Genomic DNA, 27535 nt, shown 5'->3' with positions numbered 1-27535 from the left:
CTAACTGTAAGTCGCTCTGGATAAGAGTGTCTGCTAAATGACTAAAATGTAAAATGTAATACCACTATCAATCCATATATCTCCAATATAACTAACAATCCTTCTAAAGGTATATACAATATTATTCAAAGGGATAACTGTGTTCATTAACCATATTTATAATTTAATTCATCCTTGACAATTAATCCACAACTTTTTTCGAGCACAAATAAATTACAAATATACAAATAAAATAAAAACTGGGACAAAACATAGAAATACATCTTGTTATAAAATCTTCAGCGCAATATTACCGAAGCGCCGGAGTGATGTCACACTTTTCCCCCCATCCCTAGCAAACACAGCTGATTAAACTAATTGCATTCTAAACTGAAGATCATGATTAGGTGATTACTGGAGTCAGGCGTGTTAGCTGGGGCAAAAGTGTTACACCAATCAGGCCGCTGAGGACTGCTCTAGGTAGAAGTTGCCCTTTTAGGCACAGATCCAGGATCATTTCACCTGTCCCATCTCCTTCCTTACCGTAAGGAAGGAAATGGGAAATGTGAACTGATCCTTCCTTACAGACTGTAAGGAAGGATATGGGACATGTGTACTGATCCTGGATCAGTTGCCCATCCCTGACCTAGATTAGAATCTAAGGAGTGTGCTGCCTCCTTCAGGCCAACTGTGTAATGACACTTCAAAGACCACCACCCCATGTGAGTCATCAGATGCCAGCCAAATGGCCTGTGGGGCTGGGAGTCATTAGTGATGTCATTAGCTGGTGGGCGTGGGAACAGCTTTCTCTCTCGGTTGTTATGGTGACTGTGTGGACCTAGAATTGAGAGGTACACTCGACTTAATGAGCAAGCTCCAAATGGACTAACATAGCAGCCGTTGCCTCTGTGTGTGAGAGCGCAAACATAGCTGCTGTTTCTTAGGGCAAGGTTATTTTTGTTTCATTTCCACAAAACCCAACCTGACCTCGATCTGAAGTCAACCTTGTTGTTTGGTTAGCAACCCAAACAGTTTTGATCAATACCAACACGCCACTTCTATACTTCATTTGGATGATTTCTTTTTCTTCTGGTTGAAACATCGAAGACTTCAACAACTGAATGACTAGTCAAGTACGCCAACCTTCATACAAAAAAGGTCAATTTCCTTTTTACCAGTTTGCAATTGGCAACAAGACAGATGAACCCTTACAACATAGATAGCAAAGCTCATGTTAGGAACAGATGCAGCTGCTACAGGCTTCCGAGGTAGCAGGTGTTTAGTTTAGCTAGTGTTAACAACATGTTTACAACATGTTCAAGAAGACACAGGTTTTGGATTCAATGATTCCCTATTGTATGTATATACAGTGGGGGAAAAAAGTATTTAGTCAGCCACCAATTGTGCAAGTTCTCCCACTTAAAAAGATGAGAGAGGCCTGTAATTTTCATCATAGGTACACGTCAACTATGACAGACAAAATGAGAAAAAGAAATCCAGAAAATCACGTTGTAGGGATTTTAATGAATTTATTTGCAAATTATGGTGGAAAATAAGTATTTGGTCAATAACAAAAGTTTCTCTACTTTGTTATATACCCTTTGTTGGCAATGACACAGGTCAAACGTTCTCTGTAAGTCTTCACACACTGTTGCTGGTATTTTGGCCCATTCCTCCATGCAGACCTCCTCTAGAGCAGTGATGTTTTGGGGCTGTCGCTGGGCAACACGGACCTTCAACTCCCTCCAAAGATTTTCTATGGGGTTGAGATCTGGAGACTGGCTAGGCCACTCCAGGACCTTGAAATGCTTCTTACGAAGCCACTCCTTTGTTGCCTGGGCGGTGTGTTTGGGATCATTGTCATGCTGAAAGACCCAGCCACGTTTCATCTTCAATGCCCTTGCTGATGGAAGGAGGTTTTCACTCAAAATCTCACGATACGTGGCCCCATTCATTCTTTCCTTTACACGGATTAGTCGTCCTGGTCCCTTTGCAGAAAAACAGCCCCAAAGCATGATGTTTCCACCCCCATGCTTCACAGTAGGTATGGTGTTCTTTGGATGCAACTCAGCATTCTTTGTCCTCCAAACACGACGAGTTGAGTTTTTACCAAAAAGTTCTATTTTGGTTTCATCTGACCATATCACATTCTCCCAATCCTCTTCTGGATCATCCAAATGCACTCTAGCAAACTTCAGACGGGCCTGGACATGTACTGGCTTAAGCAGGGGGACACGTCTGGCACTGCAGGATTTGAGTCCCTGGCGGCGTAGTGTGTTACTGATGGTAGGCTTTGTTACTTTGGTCCCAGCTCTCTGCAGGTCATTCACTAGGTCCCCCTGTGTGGTTCTGGGATTTTTGCTCACCGTTCTTGTGATCATTTTGACCCCACGGTGTGAGATCTTGCGTGGAGCCCCAGATCGAGGGGAGATTATCAGTGGTCTTGTATGTCTTCCATTTCCTAATAATTGCTCCCACAGTTGATTTCTTCAAACCAAGCTGCTTACCTATTGCAGATTCAGTCTTCCCAGCCTGGTGCAGGTCTACAATTTTGTTTCTGGTGTCCTTTGACAGCTCTTTGGTCTTGGCCATAGTGGAGTTTGGAGTGTGACTGTTTGAGGTTGTGGACAGGTGTCTTTTATACTGATAACAAGTTCAAACAGGTGCCATTAATACAGGTAACGAGTGGAGGACAGAGGAGCCTCTTAAAGAAGAAGTTACAGGTCTGTGAGAGCCAGAAATCTTGCTTGTTTGTAGGTGACCAAATACTTATTTTCCACCATAATTTGCAAATAAATTCATAGAAAATCCTACAATGTGATTTTCTGGAATTTTTTTCCTCATTTTGTCTGTCATAGTTGACGTGTACCTATGATGAAAATTACAGGCCTCTCTCATCTTTTTAAGTGGTAGAACTTGCACAATTGGTGGCTGACTAAATACTTTTTTTCCCCACTGTGTATTTTTATATATCATTTTTTCCCTTTGTCATTGCTATGGGATTTGCAACCTGTAAGACATTTCATATATATATATATATATATATATAATTTCATATATCTCACTTACAGTGCATTTGGAAAGTATTCAGACCCCTTGACTTTTTAAACATTTTGTTACATTACAGCCTTATTCTAAAATGGATTTAAAAAAATTATATATATATATATACACCCCATAATGATAAAGCAAAAACTCATTTTTAGAAATGTATTCAAAATAATAAACAGAAATAGATACTTTGCTATGAGACTCGAAATTGAGCTCAGGTGCATCCTGTTTCCATTGATCATCCTTGAGATGTTTCTACAACTGTGATACATTCAAATCGATTGGACATGATTTGTAAAGGCACACACCTGTCTATATAAAGGCCCACAGTAGACAGTGCATGTCAGAGCAACAACCAAGCCATGAGGTCCAAGGAATTGTTAGTAGAGCTCCAATACAGGATTGTGTCGAGGTACAGATACCAAACATTTCGTCAGCATTGTAGGTCCCCAAGAACACAGTGGCCTCCATCATTCTTAAATGGAAGAAGTTTGGAACCACCAAGACTCTTCCTAGAGCTGGCCTCCCGGCCAAACTGAGCAATCGGGGGAGAAGGGCCTTGGTCAGGGAGGTGACAAAGAACCCGATTGTCACTCTGACAGAGCTCCAGAGTTCCTCAGTGGAGATGGGAGAACCTTCCAGAAGGACAACCATCTCTGCAGCACTCCACCAATCAGGCCTTGGTAGAGTGGCCAGACAGAAGCCACTACTCAGTAAAAAGGCACATGACAGCCCGCTTGGAGTTTGCCAAAAGGCACCTAAATGACTCTCAGACCATGAGAAACAAGATTCTCTGGTCTGATGAAACCAAGATTGAACTCTTAGGCCTGAATGCCAAGCGTCACGTCTGGAGGAAACCTAGCACCATCCCTACGGTGAAGCATGGTGGTGGCAGCATCATACTGTGGGGATGTTTTTCAGCGGCAGGTACTGGGAGACTAGTCAGGATCGAGGGAAAGATGAACGGAGCAAAGTACAGAGAGATCCTTGATGAAAACCTACTCCTCAGACAGGGGCGAAGGTTCACCTTCCAACAGGACAACGACTCCAAGCACACAGCCAAGACAACGCAGGAGTGGCTTCGGGACAAGTCTCTGAATGTCCTTGAGTGGCCCAGCCAAAGCCCGGACTTGAACCCGATCGAACATCTCTGGAGAGACCTGAAAATAGCTGTGCAGCAACACTCCCCATCCAACCTGACAGCGCTTGAGAGGATCTGCAGAGAAGAATGGGAAAACTCCCCAAATACAGGTGTGCCAAGATTGCAGCTTCATATCCAAGAAGACTCGAGGCTGTAATCGCTGCCAAAGGTGCTTCAACAAAGTACTGAGTAAAGGGTCTGAATACTTATGTAAATGTGATATTTCTGTTTTTATTTAAATAAACGTGCAAAAATTTATAAAAACCTGTTTTTGCTTTGTCATATGGGGTATTGTGTGTAATAATAATATAATATGCCATTTAGCAGACGCTTTTATCCAAAGCGACTTACAGTCATGCGTGCATACATTTTTTGTGTATGGGTGGTCCCGGGGATCGAACCCACTACCTTGGCGTTACAAGCGCCGTGCTCTACCAGCTGAGCTACAGAGGACCATAGATTGATGAGGGGGAAAAAAACAATTTAATCAATTTTAGAATATGGCTGTAACGTAACAAAATGTGGAAAAAGTCAAGAGGTCTGTATACTTTCCGAATGCACTGTAGAACGTAACGAATAGTAGAATTGTATATCTTATATATGTGTATTTTTGGCTATCATTCAATGGACTTTGTGTGTGTGAATTGTAAATGCCTGTACCCCAAAATAGAAGAGAGAGATGGGGAAGCTTATTTTGTCAGATCTCTTAGGTAGAGTACAGGCATAAGGTACAAGGTTTATTGGCCACAAAGTGTGTATTTATGCGTGTGTGTTTGTATGTGACTGACTTCTGTACAGGATGTCTTATGTATCTGTGTGTGTATAAGTGTTTGTGTGTGTGTGTATACATCCTCCCCACCCTCTCGAATACTCAAGGACATCTTATTCCCTCTCCTTACCCTCTACTCTCTTTACCCTCCGTGGGCGTAGGTGCACTACTCTTGAGGAAGTCAGACCTCAGCAGGCGGTAGAACAGCACTATATTCATGGCAGTCATGATGGCTAGCCCTATACTCCCCACTGTGTAGCTGAACAGGGGGATGTTGTCCCGGTTCAGGACCAGCCAGCGGGTCATCCAGGCCAGGGTGTTGATCCGGAACACCACGTAGGTACCTGGAATGATATGCAGTTTGTTATTGTCAGCAGTACGTCTTAGCGCTAAGAACAGAGATCCTATTAAATTACAGAAGTATTACTATATGTAATTCTATACTGAACAAAAATATAAACGTAACATGCAACAATTTCAAAGATTTTACTGAGTTACAGTTCATATGAGGAAATCAGTCAATTTAAATAAATAAATTAGGCCCTAATCTATGGATTTCACATGACTGGGAATACAGATATGCATCTGTTGGTCAAAGATACCTTTAAAAAAAAAAAACGTGGTCTGCGGTTGTGAGGCCAGTTGGACGTACTGCCAGATTCTCTAAAACAACATTGGAGGCGGCTTATGGTAGAGAAATTAATTCAATTATCTGGCAACAGCTCTGGTGAACATTCCTGTAGTCAGCATGCCAATTGCACGCTCCCTCAAAACATCTGTGGCATTGTGTTGTGTGACAGAACTGCACATTTTAGAGTGGCCTTTTATTGTCCCCAGCACAAGGGGCACCTGTGAAATGATCATGCTGTTTAATCAGCTTCTTTATATGCCACACTAGTCAGGTGGATGGATTATCTTGGCAATGGAGAAATGCTAACTAACAGGGATGTAAACAAATTTGTGCACAAAATTTGAGAGAAATAAGCATTTTGTGCGTATGGAACATTTCTGGGATCTTTTATTTCAGCTCATGAAACATGGGACCAACACTTTACATGTTGTGTTTATATTTCTGTTCAGTGTATATGTAATTCTATGGTGCTAACATTTGTATAATCAACTTACTACAGTTGAAACGTAATGTAAACAAACCACTTCATGGCAACACCTCATGATGTGAAGTTATAGATAATGACTAGCACAAGCTATCTGTTCATTCAAAATATGCTTTCATCATTGAAACCTTATGAACATGACAGTACCTAGGTTGACCATGCTGTTGATGCGGTAGAGGTCGCCCGCCACTAGGTTGGCCATGCGTAAGATCTGGCGCAGGTGGAGGAACACAGAGTTGATCTCAACCAGGAGGGCCACCACAGCAAAGCCCACGTAGCGACCAGTCAGGACGGCGATGCCAAAACAGCTGATCACCTAGGAAGAAGAAGACGGGGAGAGAGAGAGAGGGAGGATGAGAGAAGGTTAGGCACTTAGTGGCAGTGATGTAGTCAAGTTCCTAAATCTAGAGTTTGACTCAAGTCCTAAGTCCCTAGCTTTCAAGTCCAAGTCAACACACGAGTCCTAACATAACAAACAAACAACTCATCTACCCAGAAGTCACATGGTTAACCATCTCATGAGGTAGCGGTGGGATGACTGGGATCTCATGACTTAGGTCATGTCCACCATATTAAAAAATGATGCAAAACGCACCACATCCTGTGACCATCTGTCTGACTCACAGCACTACAGCCTTTGTTTTTGTGACCAATATTGTATTCTTTCCATGAAAATGTCATAGTTAGAGTATCATAACAAGCCCTTGTTTGTTTTTCCTTTATTTGATACATGCCTTTGAATGTCTAACACTGACTAAGGTCATCATGCTTATCAAACATCTGCAAGGTCATGGTTATGAAATGAAAGTCAGTGAGGTTTCAGCATGTCAGAAAATCAAAGATTTGTATAACTAAACCAAGATAAACGACAGGCTGTGGTCTTCAATGGGAACAAATGAGTCATAGTGGGCCAAAATCCATCTCGTTCAATCTTCTCCCACTGCCGGCCACTGGGCTTCCTCTCACTACCATATTTGGTAGTGAGTGGAAACGCCAAGAAGATGCTTCACATTTATACATCCGGTGAAATATCTGTCTTATTGTTCTATCTGTGAGATAGTCTTAGGTAACAAGGGGTGATGTTGTAGTAGCGTACCAGAACCAATAGGTGGCACCCAATGCCAGTCTACAATAGAGCCACTATAGAATATGTACATCCTGCTCTGTTACACAATAACTTCATGGAAATCTTTTGAAAAAACGTTTATTAGGCTGCAGCTGCCGTTACAAGGGCTGTATTGTGTTGCGTGTCAGAGTTCGATCAGTAAATCTCACATCCAACTTAGTTACTGTAACAGTCTGGAGGGCAGATTTATGTTTCCCCAAATATCCCACTGAGAACAGCAACGCCCTAGCAGTACAATGACCTGACCCTGTCCACACTGTTACTAACCCTAACCTTTCTCCACACTCTGTCACTACTCTCCATTCACCACACTGAATTACTCAGTCTGTCTCCCAAACGTCACCCTACTCCCAATAGTGCACTACATGCATGTGCGCAAAAGTAGCAAACTACGTAGGGTATAGGGTGCCATTTGAAACACAGTCTTAGCCTCCCAGAACTAACTGTAGACCATGATCCATAGCAGTTACAGGCACACCAATGTAGCGATGTAAAGCACAAAGTATCTTGTTAGGACACTCAAACATCCTCAATGGCTCGGTTGTGCGACTGAGCTTAACAATTAGGCAGGTCTCAATGGGAGTGCTTTAAGTATGTGTGTGTGTGTGGCCCCAGGGGTGAGGCTGAAGTCAACTGAGGTGGTGTCGTCCCTAAACTGACAAATGGTCATGTGATATACAGCAGCACACACACTGGCTAGTGGCTACCCACTCAAGAGGAATAAAAAGACAGAAAGAGACTCTTATATATAGCAACTCAGGTCCAAGCATGTCTAACTAATAATACCTATTTAGCCAGACTACCAGTAGGCCAGCACTGACGTGAGACACAGCATTATGTCCCATCTTTTTCTTGCATCTTCCCCTTGTTTTCTATCTCCTGCTGCAGGCTGTGTGTGTGTGTGTGTGTGTGTGTGTGTGTGTGTGTGTGTGTGTGTGTGTGTGTGTGTGTGTGTATATACACACACACACACACACACACAACACACAGTTGAAGTCGGAAGTTTACATACACTTAGGTTGGAGTCATTAAAACTTGTTTTTCAACCACTCCACACATTTCTTGTTAACAAACTATAGTTTTGGCAAGTCGGTTAGGACATCTACTTTGTGCATGACACAAGTAATTTTTCCAACAATTGTTTACAGACAGATTATTTCACTGTATCACAATTCCAGTGGGTCAGAAGTTTACATTCACTAAGTTGACTGTGCCTTTAAACAGCTTGGAAAATTCCAGAAAATGATGTAATGTCTTTAGAAGCTTCTGATAGGCTAATTGACATCATTTGAGTCAATTGGAGGTGTACCTGTGGATGTATTTCAAGGCCTACCTTCCAACTCAGTGCCTCTTTGCTTGACATCATGGGAGATTCAAAAGAAATCAGCCAAGACCTCAGAATTTTTTTTGGGGACCTCCACAAGTCTGGTTCATCCTTGGGAGCAATTTCCAAACGCCTGAAGGTACCACGTTCATCTGTACAAACAATAGTACGCAAGTATAAACACCATGGGACCATGCAGCCGTCATACCACTCAGGAAGGAGACGCGTTCGGTCTCCTAGAGAAGAACGTACTTTGTTGCGAAAAGTGCAAATCAATCCCAGCACAACAGCAAAGGACCTTGTGAAGATGCTGGAGGAAACAGGTACAAAAGTATCTATATCCACAGTAAGACGAGTCATATCGACATAACCTGAAAGGCCGCTCAGCAAGGAAGAAGCCACTGCTCCAAAACCGCCATAAAAAAGCCAGACTACGGTTTGCAACTGCACATGGGGACAAAGATCGAAAAATAGAACAGTTTGGCCATAATGACCATCGCTATGTTTGGAGGAAAAAGGGGGCGGCTTGCAAGCCGAAGAACACCATCCCAACCGTGAAGGACGGGGGTGGCAGCATCATGCTGTGGGGGTGCTTTGCTGCAGGATGGACTGGTGCACTTCACAAAATAGATGGCATCATGAGGAAGGAAAATTATGTGGATATATTGAAGCAACATCTCAAGACAGGTCTTCCAAATGGACAAAAATCCTCCAAGCATACTTCCAAAGTTGTGGCAAAATGGCTTAAGGACAACAAAGTCAAGGTATTGGAGTGGCCATCACAAAGCCCTGACTTCAATCCTATAGAAAATGTGTGGGCAGAACTGAAAAGGCGTATGCGAGCAAGGAGGCCTACAAACCTGACTCAGTTACACCAGCTCTGTCAGGAGGAATGGGCCGAAATTCACCCAACTTATTGTGGGAAGCTTGTGGAAGGCTACCCGAAACGTTTGAACCCCTACAACTCATCCAGAATGCCGCAGCCCGTCTGGTGTTCAACCTTCCCAAGTTCTCTCACGTCACCCCGCTCCTCCGCACACTCCACTGGCTTCCAGTTGAAGCTCGCATCTGCTACAAGACCATGGTGCTTGCCTACGGAGCTGTGAGGGGAACGGCACCTCCGTACCTTCAGGCTCTGATCAGTCCCTACACCCAAACGAGGGCATTGCGTTCATCCATCTCTGGCCTGCTGGCCCCCCTACCTCTGCGGAAGCACAGTTCCCGCTCAGCCCAGTCAAAACTGTTCGCTGCTCTGGCACCCCAATGGTGGAACAAGCTCCCTCACGACGCCAGGACAGCGGAGTCACTCACCACCTTCCGGAGACACTTGAAACCCCACCTCTTTAAGGAATACCTGGGATAGGATAAAGTAATCCTTCTACCCCCCCCCTTACCCCACCCCAAAGAAAGAAAAAAAATCATATTGTAAAGTGGTTATCCCACTGGCTATAAGGTGAATGCACCAATTTGTAAGTCTGGATAAGAGCGTCTGCTAAATGACGTAAATGTAAATGTTTGACCCAAGTTTAACAATTTAAAGGTAATGCTACCAAATACAAATTTAGTGTATGTAAACTTCTGACCCACTGGGAATGTGATGAAAGAAAAGCTGAAATAAATCACTCTACTATTATTCTGACATTTCACATTCTTAAAATAAAGTGGTGATCCTAACTGACCTAAGACAGGGAATTTTTACTAGGATTAAATGTCAGGAATTGTGAAAAACTGAGTTTAAATGTATTTGGCTAAGGTGTACGTAAACTTCCGACTTCAACTGTATATATGAGGCCCTAATACCATGCTGCTCTTAGTCAATAAGGTGTGAGTGACTCTCTCCCCAGAGAGAAGCCCCAGGTAAAAACACCCGTCTCTTATACATACACAATCACACTAAACTTCAACTGGTCTTATCGTTCCTCCAGGTCACACACACACACACACACACATCTCCTCAGGGACACTCAAAACAGGAACTGTGGAGATCAAATAAAAGCCTTATACAATGCTCTGATAAGAGACCTCATGGCCAGGATTCTGTTTACATACTGTAGTTATCTATCACCTAGCAACTCTCTCTGTGACGTCTTGTATGGTCTCTCAACGATGATCCTTGGGACTCACTGTGTAGGCTGGTTCTCACTTCAGCTGAACATCAAGACAGACACTTACTGTATGTATTAAGAATAACTGCTTGGTTAATTAGAACACACATTTTTGAATCACCTATTTCAGAAATACTGTTAGATATTCAGACACCATTTTGGTTACTTATCTGTGATACTTCAAATAGTAGAATTTGACCATGGCTTATTGGTTGAAATAAAAGCCTGCATACATAATGATTCCTGGTGACCCTGTGACAATAAACGTATCATACTCATTGGAGATCCTAGTATGTATGTTTACGTCTGCTTGTATGGCCATGGCTTCCTTTATGTTTGAGGAGCGTCGTTAGTGAGTGGAATCTTCAGCAGAACCACTGATTGTAGTTTCTTCCCTGTTCTTGGGAAGGGGTAATCAGAGCCATGTATATAATGACTGACTGTAATCATTGATAGAAGTTGGTGAGAAGGCACTCAATCAATAACCCCTTACACAAGCTACACACTATACCACCTTACACAATCTCCACACTATCACCTTACATAATCTCCACACTATCACCTTACATAATCTCCACACTATCACCTTACACAAGGTACACACTCCCTATTACTATAAAACACGTGAGATTAACTGTACATCTCTTACAGCAGCCAATCATTTAAATAATATAAATAATATGCCATACAGCAGCTGGTGGTGGTTACAAAACCTTTATGCCCTACTATGACCCAGTGAAGCAGTCAGGCCATCATCAGGAGATGGTAGCCCCAAAGCACCCGAGTATGTCCCCACTGACCCATCTGAACTCTTCCTGAGAGAGACAGGGCGTCATCACTTGGCCCGAGCTCAGCCACGTGGCTCTTTTTGTGGGGTAGGATTAGGACCAGAGACCATAGCCAGGTCCTGCCAGTCAACCAAATTAAATCAAACCATGAGCTGGAGACGCTTATCTCCCTCACTAACTTTAGGCATCAGTTGTCAGAGCACCTTACCGATCACTGCACCTGTACACAGCCCATCTGAAATTAGCCCGCCCAACTACCTCATCCCTATATTGTTATTTATTTTGCTCATCTGTACCCCAGTATCTCTATTTGCACATCATCTCTTGCACATCATTCCAGTGTTAATACTAAATTGTAATTATTTTGCACTATAGCCTATTTTATTGCCTTACCTCCATAACTTGCTAAATTTGCACACTGTATATTAATTGTATTTCTGTTGTATTTTTTTGATTTTTGTTTTGTTTTACCCCATATGTAACTCTGTGTTGTTGTTTTTATCGCACTGCTATGCTTTATCTTGGCCAGGTCGCAGTTGTAAATGAGAACTTGTTCTCAACTGGTTTACCTGGTTAAATAAAGGTGAAATAAAAATAAATAAAAAATGAGACAGGATGAATCCCCAAACCATGCCCGACCGTGAGCCCCCCTGGCTGGGGTTGAAGCTACTGTAATCCCCCCTCCCCTGGGTCAACAGACAGATAAGACAGCCCCCTGGACCATTAGAATGATTCAGCATTAGCAGACTATCCCTTGCTAAGCCAGGGTAAGGCTGGGCGGCTAGCTGCTGGTAGCCTATTAACAGTGCTACAGACAGACACAGTGGATACACACAGGGCCAGGGGGATGAGACTGCTGGCAGGGGACCCAGTCTGACTGCATGGATGAGAAAGTGGGCATGGTGAGGTTAGCCTTGTCCTTACAGTATGTGCTGCTGTGTCGTGTTCAGTAGGGTACAACGCAGCAAAGAGTTTTGAAACGGAAAGCAAAAACCAGCAGTAGAACCCTCGTTTCAAAGCGTTTTCTGTAGTTTTGTGTATATTGAAAAGGTTGGGGGTAAAGGAGAAAGGGTGAAAACAGTGTGTGCGTGTTTGTGTGTTTCCTTAACCACAGTAAAGCATGGTAGATAAGGGAAAGATAGATCCAGGATGGCCGATGTTGTTCAGCAAGAGCCAAGGTGGCACACAGTAGTGGCAGAGCGACGAAGTCGGAGGATAAAAACAAAAAAGTGGCCTAGATACTCAATTTGTAGGAATAACAGAGAATGGACTTTGGTGTAGATAAGCATTTAGATGCAACTTCCTCCTACTAAGATGTGTAGTCATGGCCAAGATGGCAGACAAAGGCAGCAGAGAAACCAAAATGTCAGCCAGGTGTGACTGGAACAACCGAGTCAGTCTATCATCTTCAGAGCACGGACCTCTCTCTGAGCGGTAGCGACGCACCTCAAACCAAACCTGTTCCCCTGGTTACAGATGACATGAAACCTCAGGACAAAAAAAGGCTTCCGGAGTGAATGTTGGCAGCCTGAGCAGCCTGTTCTGCAGGATGATCAGAATGATGAAATGATGACACACTACACACACACACACATCCTGCTACCATCTAGAAGGTGGAGAGAGACTGATAAACAGCTTCTTTCTCCAGGCAATCAGACTGTTAAACAGTCATCACTAGCCAGCCTCCGCCCAGTACCCTGCCCTACACCTTTAACACGGTCACTAGCCGGCTACCACCCGGTATTCTACCCTGCACCTTAGAGAATGCTGCCCTTTAAAAAAAATTAAAAAAACATAAAAAAATGGAATCACATGATAGGCACTTTAATGTTTACATACCGTTTTACCCACTTTACATGTATATACTGTGGGGAGAACAAGTATTTGATACACTGCCGATTATGCAAAAATCCAGAAAATCACATTGTATGATTTTTAAGTAATTCATTCGCATTTTATTGCATGACATAAGTATTTGATACATCAGAAAAGCAGAACTTAATATTTGGTACAGAAACCTTTGTTTGCAATTACAGAGATCATACGTTTCCTGTAGGTCTTGACCAGGTTTGCACACACTGCAGCAGGGATTTTGGCCCACTCCTCCATACCTTCTCCAGATCCTTCAGGTTTCGGGGCTGTCGCTGGGCAATACGGACTTTCAGCTCCCTCCAAAGATTTTCTATTGGGTTCAGGTCTGGAGACTGGCTAGGCCACTCCAGGACCTTGAGATGCTTCTTACGGAGCCACTCCTTAGTTGCCCTGGCTGTGTGTTTTGTGTCGTTGTCATGCTGGAAGACCCAGCCACGACCCATCTTCAATGCTCTTACTGAGGGAAGGAGGTTGTTGGCCAAGATCTCGCGATACATGGCCCCTTCCATCCTCCCCTCAATACGGTGCAGTCGTCCTGTCCCCTTTGCAGAAAAGCATTCCCAAAGAATGATGTTTCCACCTCCATGCTTCACGGTTGGGATGGTGTTCTTGGGGTTGTACTCATCCTTCTTCTTCCTCCAAACACGGCGAGTGGAGTTTAGACCAAAAAGCTCTATTTTTGTCTCATCAGACCACATGACCTTCTCCCATTCCTCCTCTGGATCATCCAGATGGTCATTGGCAAACTTCAGACGGGCCTGGACATGCGCTGGCTTGTGCAGGGGGACCTTGCGTGCGCTGCAGGATTTTAATCCATGACGGCGTAGTGTGTTACTAATGGTTTTCTTTGAGACTGTGGTCCCAGCTCTCTTCAGGTCATTGACCAGGTCCTGCCATGTAGTTCTGGGCTGATCCCTCACCTTCCTCATGATCATTGATGCCCCACGAGGTGAGATCTTGCATGGAGCCCCAGACCGAGGGTGATTGACCGTCATCTTGAACTTCTTCCATTTTCTAATAATTGCGCCAACAGTTGTTGCCTTCTCACCAGGCTGCTTGCCTATTGTCCTGTAGCCCATCCCAGCCTTGTGCAGGTCTACAATTTTAACCCTGATGTCCTTACACAGCGCTCTGGTCTTGGCCATTGTAGAGAGGTTGGAGTCTGTTTCATTGAGTGTGTGGACAGGTGTCTTTTATACAGGTAACGAGTTCAAACAGGTGCAGTTAATACAGGTAATGAGTGGAGAACAGGAGGGCTTCTTAAAGAAAAACTAACAGGTCTGTGAGAACCGGAATTCTTACTGGTTGGTAGGTGATCAAATACTTATGTCATGCAATAAAATGCAAATTAATTACTTAAAAATCATACAATGTGATTTTCTGGATTTTTGTTTTAGATTCCGTCTCTCACAGTTGAAGTGTACCTATGATAAATATTACAGACCTCTACATGCTTTGTAAGTAGGAAAACCTGCAAAATCGGCAGTGTATCAAATACTTGTTCTCCCCACTGTACTGTATTCCAGTCATGGCTCATCCTATATAACTACTGCTGTACATACCTTTTCTATTCATACACACTTTCCATACGGTCTACATCAGGGGTCATTTTTATCAAGGTTAGTTTTTGTTCACAAAATACTAAAATCACCAGGAATCCAGCTAAAATGTAGTTTAATTTAGGAAATCTGTTCCCAATTATTCCCACAAATAAAATAAATAAAAAGATGTGTGATCGTGTCTCAATGTAAGGTATGAGAATGTAAAGTATGAAATTATTGTTTGAAAATAACAAATCTCTTTATGGGCTTAGTTGTGGTCAATATTTTGGGGCATAAATTATCATTTTCCAGCCCCCAGACCATTCGCTCTGATAAAAATCGTCCCGCGGCTAAATCTAGTTGCCTACCCCTGGTCTATACACACAATTCATATACATATATTTATTCATATTCCAGACTCTGATATTGCTCATTCTGATTGTATTGTTATTGTATTGCCAGATATTGCTGCATTGTTGGAGTTAGAGGCATAAGCATTTCGCTGCACCTGCGATAACATCTGCAAAACTGTGTACGTGACCAATACATTTTGATTCCATTTGACGAGCACCCCCCCACACCAAATCTTAATGTGTCTCATCTCATCGCAGGGTCAAAGGTGAAGGTAAACAGCCTTTGTGATGGCCACTCCTCAGTGCAGTGCAGTGCAGTATGGGTAATGTAAACATGGGGACAGGGACCAGGCAGCCAGGTAGTATCACTGCATCCCACACATTCCTCACAGGGCCTAAATATAACAGGAAGGCATAAACAACTCAGACCCTAACTCCCTGTACAATATACTATCACGCAAGTGCACACACACACCCACACACACACTCAATAAGCATGCCAAACGCAAGATGGGGTGTTAAGTGTTTGATGCTTTTGTGATTTTATCAGAATGTGTGTGTGTGTGTGTGTGTGTGTGTGTGTGTGTGTGTGTGTGTGTGTACAAGGCCAATGATTAAAGGGAGTATTGGTCTACTTATCAGAGTGTGGGTTGCCTAGTATAGTGGCCTCTGAAGAACATAGCAACAGCAGGAGTTCTGTGTCATCTCGACTAGTCATGGCAACAGGTATTTTTATTCCTAACAAAATGTTTTTCATGAGGAAAAACCCACACAAGGCTTTTGCTATAAAGTTGGGTTGCACAACCATGCTGGTAGGCTCACACACACAGCCCCGTAACCACCACTGCATTCAACACTCATTACAACACACACAGCCCCGTAACCACCACTGCATTCAACACTCATTACAACACACACAGCCCCGTAACAACCACTGCATTCAACACTCATTACAACACACACAGCCCCGTAACCACCACTGCATTCAACACTCATTACAACACACACAGCCCCGTAACAACCACTGCATTCAACACTCATTACAACACTCACCAGCCCCCCCGCCTCCCTATAGACTGGTCCCAGAGAGCAGTTTACTGACTAATAACACCACGCTCCATAGCAATAATCGCACTCAAACATTTACTCCGATAGCAACGCGTCAATACTGGACTGGAATAGACAGATGGAGCCATTTCCCCTTCCCTTAGTGTAAGGGGAAATGGGCTAGGGAAGTCTATGGTAAGGAACTAATGGGAAAGCCCATTGAAAACATCCTATCTTGTATAAAGCAGGGCCAGGGGGTGGTTCAGGAGAGGAAGTTTTATGTACAGTAAGTGTAGCGGGGGTCAAAGTCGACACATAAAAGATACGTGTATGAACCATCATGTTCACACATACACACACAAATGCACTCACACATACACAAGCTTGCATGAACATAAACACATCCACGTTACAGAAAATAATACACATCCGCAGTAGTAGATACTGTGATGACTCTTCTAGGGCTGATCAGGGTCAATGCCACGGTCACAAGACTAAAATTAAACAGACAACCATAGATTTAGGAAAACCCAAAACATGAAGTGTACGGTATGTATCCATGGTTAGTAATGGTAAAAGAAACATGGAATATGTTTAGAGGTCGCTGTGATAGTATTCATATTAAAGTCACTAGTGGTTGCCAGGCAATCGATGTGGAAGTGTGAATTGGTTTTGGTGTGTTTTTGCAGTGACCTAACTGTTTCTCCTAGATGTTGATTAGTACAGAAGCTACATCAAAAACAATGTACCTACACTACTCAGTGACCCCTTGGCTGTATCTGTACACTACTGGTAGTGAAACAATACACTTATCCTATGGATACTTGTGCTTTACATTTTGAGCAAATGAAAATGTTTCCATAACTACCCAGCATACATTTAATGGTGTGTTTTCCAAACAAGTGTAAGTCAGCTAAATATAGGAATTCCCCTATACACATGTTGGAATCATCTTTGAATACATCCTCTCCTCCCAAGACTACACACACTCCGTAGTTGCTGGAAAACCACAGACGTACATGCTTTGGAATATCTCTCACTCTCTCACTGTATAGAACTACACTGAGGAATGGAAAGCTAGATGATGAAAGGGGCGGAGGCTGTCTTGAGTGGGTGGATTTGTGGGGGATTGGGTGATGTTTTGACTGTGTGTGTGTAGGGGATATGGGGTGGAGAGCTGGGCTGAGTGTGTGTGAGAGGGGGTTCATGTGGAGACCAGATGTCTCCTGTCTGGAAACACACCAGGTGCTCTTTGGAGGGTTTCCCTCCTCCAAAGAGATGTGGCCACAAAACACACCACGACTCTCCCGCCAAGAATCCATAGACACATTCTCTCCCTCACCCCGCTTTCCTCCCCTTCACACTCAATCTCTCTCTCAATCACATTATCCTTCTCTATTGTACTACACAGTAGGTGGGTGTAAGCTTGGTAGGATGGCAGCCCAACTCAAAACTGATGTTCTCACTTTGGTTATTATAAGTTGTAATAACATTCATGCAGTGATAGAGCTAAAACACCACATGAGGTTATAGCTCTAGGTTTAGGCGACATGTTGAAAGAGCTGAAAACGGCGCAAAAAGAAATAGCAAGCGGTACTCCTTCTGGTCCTCAACCCACAGAGTAGAACCCTGGCCAAAACGGGAGTGTCTGTGTGGAGCACAAGAAGATCTCTGGAATATTTATTTGGCAAATACATTCAACAGCCAACTATACAAATTAAATTGACCCTGCTGGCATTGCTTCTTCAAGTCCAGGGACATTTTAGTGGTTTGTGAAAAGCAAACCACAATTTAACAAACCACATATTACGGAAATGTATGTTTGGAAATTTACTTCCGAAGCAAATTCGATATTAAAACTCAACATGCTGTTTTGCTTTTAGAGTACACATAAGAGAGAGTAGGAGGTTGAGAATGTTCAATAACGTTGGAATGAAGAAGCAGAACGCATTGCATGTACTACAGCTTCGGCGGCTGCTGTACTGCGGCCATATTAGGCTGCGAGTCAGTAGAATCTGACAGAACGAGGGGACATGGACAAAGACTGGTCTGCAGGAGCAGGACTATCAGGGTCTGTAGAGAAGAAGCCGTGGGGAGAGAAAACGAGAGGACAGGAGAGGAAAGGAGGAGAAGAGAAGCTGGCAGGCATGACATTCCATAAGCGTCCCGCCACACCATAGTGACGTCCAAATATGGCCATGCGGAAGTTCTTGCAGAACACTGAGTCTCCAAGTTAGGCCTAAGTCATGGATCCAATTGCATGACATTCTCACAGGGAGCAAGTGGAAGCTTCAAGTTTCTCCAATACTGCCTGCTTATATAAATCCTCACGTGGTAAACTAACAGCGTTCCATTCATATCTTTAGGCTGGTGTTTTATGACCCTTCAAGTGGAGAATGCAAAGGGGCTTCTCCTAGACTAAGCATGGAGATGGGGTGAGAGGGTTCTTCAGAGAAAACCTGAGAGGGAGGATCATGGAGGGTGAACTGGGTTCCCAATCTGACAGCAGTAGTAGACAGGGTATAGATACAGAATGTAGGGGAACGGATAAGATAGTAGATCTCAAAAATGGAACACAGCAGTCCAAATATCAGTTAGAGGGCAGCGCATGACACTCGCTTCCCTACCAGCACTAAGCACTACTAATATGCTAACTTAATTATGCATAACGAGACAGGGATGAGGGAAATGTCAAACACTGTGGAAACCTTCAAAAACATCTGTCAGAGAGCGGTTGAACTGAGAGCGTAGCTATAGAGACTGCAATTATAAAAGCAACTAGAGTCAAAAAAAAAATACATTTACATTTTTAGTCATTTAGCAGACGTTCTTATCCAGAGCGACTTACAGTTAGTGAGTGCATACATTATTATTATATATTTTTTATTTTTTTCATACTGGCCCCCCGTGGGAATCGAACCCACAACCCTGGCGTTGCAAACGCCATGCTCTACCAACTGAGCTACATCCCTGCCGGCCATTCCCTCCCCTACCCTGGACGACGCTGGGCCAATTGTGCGCCGCCCCATGGGTCTCCCGGTCGCGGCCGGCTACGACAGAGACTGGATTCGAACCAGGATCTCTAGTGGCACAGCTAGTGGCACAGCTAGCACTGCGATGCAGTGCCTTAGACCACTGCGCCACTCGGGAGACACTGCGCCACTCAAATGACATCTTCCCTGCTGATCTAAACATCTTAAATGAACTGTATTAGGTCCAATGCCATTTTCTAAATGCTTTTTTCATTAACTTCTGCAGCATTTCTCTAGCATCGACTCACCCTCGTTCATAGCAACCTTAATATTTCCAAATGTCATGGCCAACTGGGGCAGTCTACACACGAGGAGGAGAGGGGAGCTTTTTAGGGTAAATTATTCCTTGTTCTTCCATGAACCTAGTCGAGGGCAGTGGCAGCTCCAAAAATGTTACTGAAACTACAGCATAAAAAACCTTGAAACAAAAAGAACCCCTGACAACTTCTACAGTTCTGCAAATGCAAATCTGGTGTTTGTCAGAATGTCTGTCCATTTATTTCTGTTTCCAGACCCTTATAAAGCAGTTCTCTTCTGTTATGAATCTTCATTATGCTCTTTCATACATATTTTACAGTATCTCCTCAGTCAGATCTAAGTGGGGCGGTGTTGTGTTCATACGGTTGCCCTATTTCTGTCAGACAGTTTCCTAAAGGAAGGGAGGGGTCAGGGGTCGTTGGGGGCTATATGAGGGGTCTCCGTGTTGCTCTGTGTCAAACTGCCAGTGGAGTACACATATGTCATTGTAAGAGAACTCCCGCCTTTCTTACCCAGCAAGCTCCACTTAAGTTGAAAAATCCCCAAGTTTCCATGGAACGTTTGACTGCTTATTCCAAAACAATGTTCTTATTTATCATTACTGCCAGGCCCAGACCCCAGTAGTAAACACCAGGGGAAGGAGGAAAAGAGAGAGTGAGAGCGAGGAGAGAAGGAGAGAGAGAATAAATGTGAGCGTGGTTACCCAAAGACCTCCGTTACACTAGCATGCCTGGGGGTTGACTTCCTCAAGGGGATGTCAGGCAGGTTAGGAGCCTGATGAGGAAGGCTAGCTGGACAAGGTTTACAGTCAGGTTCTGACACGTCCTCATTTCTTGTTCTTTCTTTTTTTTTTTATTATGTGTTTATTCTTATTGTATTGCTAGATATTGCTGCATTGTTGGAGCTAGAGACATAAGCATTTTGCTGCACCTGCGATAACATCTGCAAAACTGTGTAAGCAACCAATAAAATGTGATTGATCTATGCTGTACGCTAACAGGGGCCAATGACTGTGGGGGTTTTATGTGTGAAATGTGTATGCACTGTGTGATGCTTACACTGCTTCAGTATTCTCTGGTGGGTGTGTTCGCTAGATAATGAGGTTGAGACAGAGGAGATTCTAGGCTAGGTTTCACCTAACCGCTGATACAGGGTCAGATATGTACCACCCCCTTATGATCAAGGTTATGGTGAGTGAGGTCAGGTAACCTGATCCTAGATCTGTGGTTGTACACAACGTGTACCTCAAACCTTGTAGATGCTACCAGGACCACTTACCACTGTGTGATGGAATAGGAGCTCCCATGACAGGATCATCTTCTGGTTGAGTACCATATCAAGGAAGTCATAGATGAAGTAGCCTGTTGAACAAAACATAGAAAAGGAATATTCTAGCTTAGAACCAAAACAAAGCAATGGAGATCGATAGAACAAAGGCTTTTTCAGTGGAGGAGCGTTTGGCATATCAAGTATATTTAGTGGGGACCCCTCTTGCCAGTCGCTTCCATGACGAAACCAAGAATGGTAACCAAGATGTCAGTTAGAGAGTGCTATTTATATCGTCCTCCGCTATGGGCGTAACCGTGGAGATGGCTTTTCAGAATGGTGGAGAAATAATGAAGCGTTAAGATAGTCGGGCGTGTGTGTGTAGGGGAGGAGGTCCTCCTCTAGGCCAGACTAGAATTAACCCCAGTCTGTGTTCCTACTACATATTCAATTTGACATTCAACACCAAAAGGCTTCTGTAAATATAGTGATGAGATATGCACCTTTAGAGCATCCTCAGTTGCTACAGTATATGACAAACACGCTGAAGAAACAACGGATGTTTACCTAACCAAATTGAATCATAATTTTAGATTTTTTTTAAAAAGTGTCATCCATTCATCTTTTATCATTCCTAGAGGTGTATAAAGAAAAGCCATTTTACAACCAGTGAAGACAGGCAACCTAGGTTAAGCGTTCACATTATCGAACCATGGTAGCATGTGACCAACACTGTCCGTTGGCCTTCCAACAGGCTCTCTTATCATTATGACACTGACTGTTTCATAAGGATTCATTTGTTATCTCTCTCTCTCCCTCTCTCTCTCTCTCTCTCTCTGTGTGTCTCCTGTCCCCTTTCTCCCTCTCTCCCCCTGCCCCTGTCTTTTACCTTTGTGTACCACCACAAGTGGCTAAAAAAGTTGTATTTTTTTAGTAGTGTTTAAATACGACAGCAGCATAGCTCTATATGTTGTTACAATGGGGACTGGAGCCAATCTCTTCCGTTCTGTGGGTTTTGGGCAGTGACATGGTGATCAAACACAACTTGTCTTTACACCAGTTGACAGCCAAACCCTGGAATGTTTGGTTGAGATGGTAACTAACAATACAGAATTCTACTGAAAGAGTTCTCAGAAAATCTTTGTGACGGATCACGGATTCTCAAAACAAAAATATAATTGAATGAACAGAACGACACACCCAATAGGAGAGTGGCACTTCATGATAGTGTCATGTGTGGTGTCTAACACTGCGTTTACCTTTGTTCAGCCTGGGAGGGTACCTAATGCAACTGTTCTGCATTCCAAAATATCAACACCTTTGCCTTGGCCTGACATCATCAAGTTGGCCCACAAACAGAGTACCGGGCTAGTGTTTGCTTGGTCAATCAGAGCAGAAAACAAACAAACATTGTCAATAGGGCCTCCAAACATATAGTAGGTTTTCACTATGTGGCCAAACTGCCATGTTGAAATTGCCTATAGTGAAAATACTTTCCGGCTTTGCATTGTGGCCTGATAGTGACGACAATACTATCAGCTCAGTGTCACTGTCACGCCAAATTGTTGTAGGCAGGGCACAAAGGACGCATCATCCTTACCCTCCTCACCCTGACTCCCTTCTCTGTTACAAATGGCATTTGACCCGGGCAGGCTGCTGTGGCATAAATCAACAGCTTCTTCTCAGGCGCTACGGCCCATTCTAGGGTCACGTGATCTACGGGGGTAGTTCTGGAGCGGTGCCTGGGACGAAGCATCATAATGCCCCCCCATTGATTCTAGAACACCGGCAATACTAACAACACTGGCAGGCAGCATTAAGGGGTGGGTGGGATTCTCTGGGAGAATGCTAACATTCCTTGGAATTCTAAGGGAGCCCTTGTTAGCCAGGCACAGATCCAATAAATTAGCAGCTTATAGTGTGGCATGTAGTCGTTTAAATGAGCTCATGCCATTGGGGGAAACAATACACGAGCCAATTAGAGAGCATGAAGTCAAAATAGAGGAAGTTGTATTTAAAGGGGCTGTACTGCTGGGGTAAAGATTTTGTCCATCTAGCCGAGACTCCTAACCATGTGAAAGCTATGGTCTGGTGTTTGACTTGTGCTGCAGGCTTAATTCTCATTGTACAGAGCAATTTTAGCTGTCAGACACGTGAAGCGTGTTGGGGAGATTGAGGAGAGATCAGTGGAAGGGTATAGGCTGCCTGACACAGTATTGTTCAAAGTCACCTGAGAGATAGACACGGTCAGGTGGCATGTCAGTCCAGTGTGTCCATCCACACAATTTCACAGTTGCCTATTAAAATCGCCCTCACAGGTCATTGTGACAGTTAACCACACAAATGATAGAAAATGGCCATATGAATGCATCTGTAACAACAAGCAACAGTTAAGAAACAATTTAGCAACAATTAAGGGAGTCCAGCTCCTCAGTGAATTGGTGTGGCATAACATGTCAGGATCAATCCATGACCACCTATAGAGGATAACCATGTAAAGGGAGTGCTGAAGTGGTAGGTGGTGTCTGTTCCACATCGCAATGCCACTGTTGTTGATGGTCTAATCTGTTGATCCAGCCAGCTTCACTAAGCCTAGTGTATCATAGTGCTGATATAGGATCAGGTTCCACCCTGTCTATATAATATTATTCATTATGATTAAGGCAAAACTGATACTAGACCAGCACCCCTACTCTGAGACTTTATGAATACAGGGCCTGGTGTTGCAGGTTCAAATATAGGAACAAATGGTCCTAGATCAGTGTTTACACTATTTTTTCCCTCATTGTGTCACATTACAAACATGGGTTTGTAGAGTCTGGGTCCCACACTGCTTCACCACCCTTCTAAAAGTATCAGTATCATTGTTTATCATTATTATTGAATATCATTGTTATTATTGTAGGCCTATTTATCAATCTATACCAGTTCTTCAAAGCTGCAATATGTCACTTTTTGGGGCGACCTGACCAAATTCACATAGAAATGTCAGTTATAAATGTAAATCTCATCGAAATCATGTCTAAAACACAGTAGATCTGCTCTATGTGCGCTATTTCTATGCTTCCCATTCTTAAGTTTTGTTTTTGCGTCTTTTACTTTCGGTTTTGTACACCAGCTTCAAAACAGCTGAAAATACAATATTTTTGGTTATGGGAAATATATTTCACAGTGGTTTAGACGGTACAATGATTCTCTACACTCTACTTGCGTGTATTGTCACATAAACTGAAATTAGGCGAACTATTAAAATTTTAGCAACCAGGAAATGGCAGAGTGATTTCTGCATAGTGCATCTTTAAATATGCAAAGCGTGTTTTGTTTTATTCTGTTGAGACATTTGTTGGCTAAATTAAGTTTGATCTGTCTTTAATTGTGTGCTCCGTATTTAGTTTAAGGTAAGTTATAAGTAGGCCTGTTGTAAAATAAATATAATTAGCATATTGCTGTTATTTGTTGGGTACGGTAGGCACTCGCCTTTCTTGGTAATTGCTGCAATATAGCCTGTTCAAAACTTTTATGAAGGTTTTAACCAGTTCGCAAGTGTTCTGTTTGATTCTGTTGAGCCATTTTCTTTGGCCAAATTAATTTCCAACTGTAATGTTGTTTGCCAAGATATAATAGGCAGCAGGATGCCTAGTAGTTAAGAGCATTGGGCCAGTAACCGAAAGGTTGATAGTTTGAATACCCGAGCCGACTTGGTAAAACATCTGTCAGTGTGCCCTTGAGCAAGGCACTTAACCCTAACGGCTCCTGTAAGTTGCTCTGGATAAGAGCGGCTGCTAAATTACTAAAATGTAATAATATCCTGCTTGTATTTTCCAAATAAACAATGGCTTGACTTTTGATATTACCCCAATAAAGTTTAGAAACTTTGTGAAGGTTTTTTGTGGCTAATAGCCTATTATACTGTAGGCCTATGATATGAAGGTAGTGCGCACTGGTGCTCCAACTGACTCCGACAGCTGAACTCGAGGTGATGAAGAATGTTTTACACCTACCAGAGTTACTCCTATAATCTAACAATATAATGCTTATCTTTATAGAACATATTCTGATCGAATTAATAACGGATTATCCTCCTTCTGTATGCCTATATCAGTATAGCAGACACAGTAGCCTATCTGACAAGGATAAAGAACTGCATGTTGGTCATAACATGCTGCCGGCATACCTCTCTCTCTCTCTCTCTGGGGGGCTAGGGCTAAGCTTCTCTTCATTTATATTTTAAAATATTAATATCACAGTGGACGCCTGAGCCTATAGGCCTATGCATCCCTTGCCCTGATGCATTTAATGCTCAACTCTCTGACAGCTGAACCGTGAGGGGGACAATTGTTTTAGGAAAGTAAAGCGCCATTAAAACAATAGGCTATCAAGTTTTCCATTCGCTACACAACGAAACACAAGGAATAGTGTTTTTGTCAGTTGTTAAGGACATGCAAATGTGGCTCATTTGGCCAATGCCCCCCATTTATTGATGGCGCTGGCTGCGTGGGTGGGTACCCAAATGGGTCATGAACCCAATGCATATGGATGACCGGTACATTTCTCAAATATTCAATACATTAAAATCTTCCCAGTCACTTGTCCGGCGCCAAATTTTCTGAACGGAAACCCTGATATATAGTATAGGCTACAAAATAAAACAACTTTCCAGTAACACTGACTCAATTTTGAAGATGAAGCATAGGCTACTCACCAGTGATGACCGATGTGCTTGTGCCAATATCTCAAGATAAGCTACTTTGAAAAGCATTGCCGTTTGCTCAGAATTGCTCAAAAGTAGCTTGTTAGCTTCTACAGACAGATTAGTATTCTCTTTTCAGCAGTAGGCATTTATTTTCCAAATGGTAGGCCTACGTTTTTCTCACGATTGTATTTTGAAATTTGTGAAAGGCAAACTGACAGCCGCAACCAACCACAGAAATATAATCCATAGATGGCAGTTCGCATTCAAGTCAGGATTGACAGCAATTGCTAGTGTAGCCATGAGTTTAACAGTCAAAGTGCCAGGGTTAGGAGGTTCCAAAAACCTTCTGTGGATTATATCTATTTGTATATATTATGGTTCCCCATTAGCTGCTGCCAGCTACTCTTCCTGGGGTCCAGACACATTAAGGCACATCACACAATTAACAAACCATTTTTTAATAAAAGTACATCATAAAACATAATTACACCACTACATATTTACAACAAAATGTATAATACCACCATATAACAATATTAAAACGTATGTGTGTGCAAGCGTGTGTGTGCCTGCATGTGTGTGTCTCTTCACAGTCCGCGTTGGCCACAACGGAACAAGCTGTTATACATTTGGCGGGTGTATTGGCCAAATTGCAGCCTTCCCAACTGTAATTGCTTGTGATAAAAGTTAATTTACTGCTATTTTTTAGAAGCTATTAATCCCCTGTAGCTAAATTATGCTCTCTGGTGTAGTATTTTGAATAATTTGATTTATGTCTGTTTAGACAGGAGTAATATCATTTTGGGGAGAAAAAAAAAATGTATAACCTAATTTCGGCAAAATTATTGTAAATTATCAGGGGGTGCTGCAGCACCTCCAGCACCCCTAATTCCTGCAGCTATGTGTGGACAGATCACACACCCCTTCCCTTTACCTCTGCCCATCCACATTCACTCACCAATTGATACAGAAACCAACGCGTGCGAGAACACAGAATGGGTTCCTATCAAATCTTCGGCCATCTGTGGGTGTAAGAAAAAACTGTAGGGGAAAATAGACAAATTCATTTGAGAAAATAACCAGAATGAAATTAAAATTGATCTACTATGCAAAACAATTAAATCGTTTTTTTCATTATTGGGAGAGAAAGTTGGATATAATTAGCATAGTGAAAAGATGTGTAGGTTAGATAAAAAATAGAATCTGAAGCATTTTATATGACCATAGATTAATTGATTTAACATTTCACAATTCAGTCCAGAACAAAACATTGTCCACATTATTCTGTTACCTTATCCTACAAAACCAACATTTTTCGACCTTTAAATTGTACAAAAAATTATAAAACCTATTATATCAGTTACTAGCCTGTAATGTATAAGCAAGCTTCAGTAGCCTAATTGAAAACAATATATCTTTACATTTAAGCATCATGGCAGTGGAAAACGACTCACCATAGCACAGCCCATATCCCAGTTATCAGACTGTGGGTGAAAGATGTGCAGATATTTCTCCATTTCCAGGCGTTTCTGCAAGCAGACTCCGGTCTAGGGAGTTTACTGACACCACAGTTGACAAGTTTAAAAAATCCAATAGAGCCACCCGCCGTCAAAAGCACTGAATTCAACTCCATGGCCACGACAAACTCCTTTTTGTGTCCTCCTCCACTTGAAGAATTCAACGTCTGAAAATTCGCGCGCTGTAGTTGTTGAAAATCTGACGCGCTCGCTCTCTCTGCTCTCGATTGATATTTACGCTGTCAACGCAAACATGCCGACATTCCTTTGGTGTTCTGTGTTATTCAGCCCAAAGCGATAAATGTTCTTTCGTCTCCTGATGTCAGTCGAACCAAATGTAGGCAATTTGATGCTTTTGTCTCAGAAATGGAAGGTGAGGCGTGGACGTCAATTATGATTTATTCTATTCTATGATTTCAGGTTGACAATTTTTATTGTATCACCAGCCAAAGGAATAAAATAGAATTACTTTCACGAACGCATGTGCTGAGCGTTCGAATTGATGTAAAAGTTGTGAAACGCTCCTATTATAAAATTCACCTTCCGCTTGCTTGTGTA

At 42.8% G+C, this 27535-nt stretch overlaps 1 protein-coding gene across 1 annotated transcript; it reads right to left on the bottom strand.

The window, feature by feature from the left end:
- Positions 1-27535, bottom strand: LOC121567906 (TLC domain-containing protein 2-like). The gene is made up of 6 exons (XM_041878274.1): positions 26915-27535; positions 26419-26501; positions 20780-20862; positions 6203-6371; positions 5071-5284; positions 1-817 (listed from the first exon to the last, which is right to left on the bottom strand). The coding sequence occupies exons 1-6, from the start codon at positions 27091-27093 to the stop codon at positions 799-801; spliced, it is 747 nt and encodes a 248-aa protein (XP_041734208.1). The 5' UTR covers positions 27094-27535; the 3' UTR covers positions 1-798.

This window comes from Coregonus clupeaformis, chromosome 6, assembly GCF_020615455.1.
Source record: "Coregonus clupeaformis isolate EN_2021a chromosome 6, ASM2061545v1, whole genome shotgun sequence".
NCBI lineage: Eukaryota > Metazoa > Chordata > Actinopteri > Salmoniformes > Salmonidae > Coregonus > Coregonus clupeaformis.
This window is presented reverse-complemented; position numbering and strand designations above follow the sequence as displayed.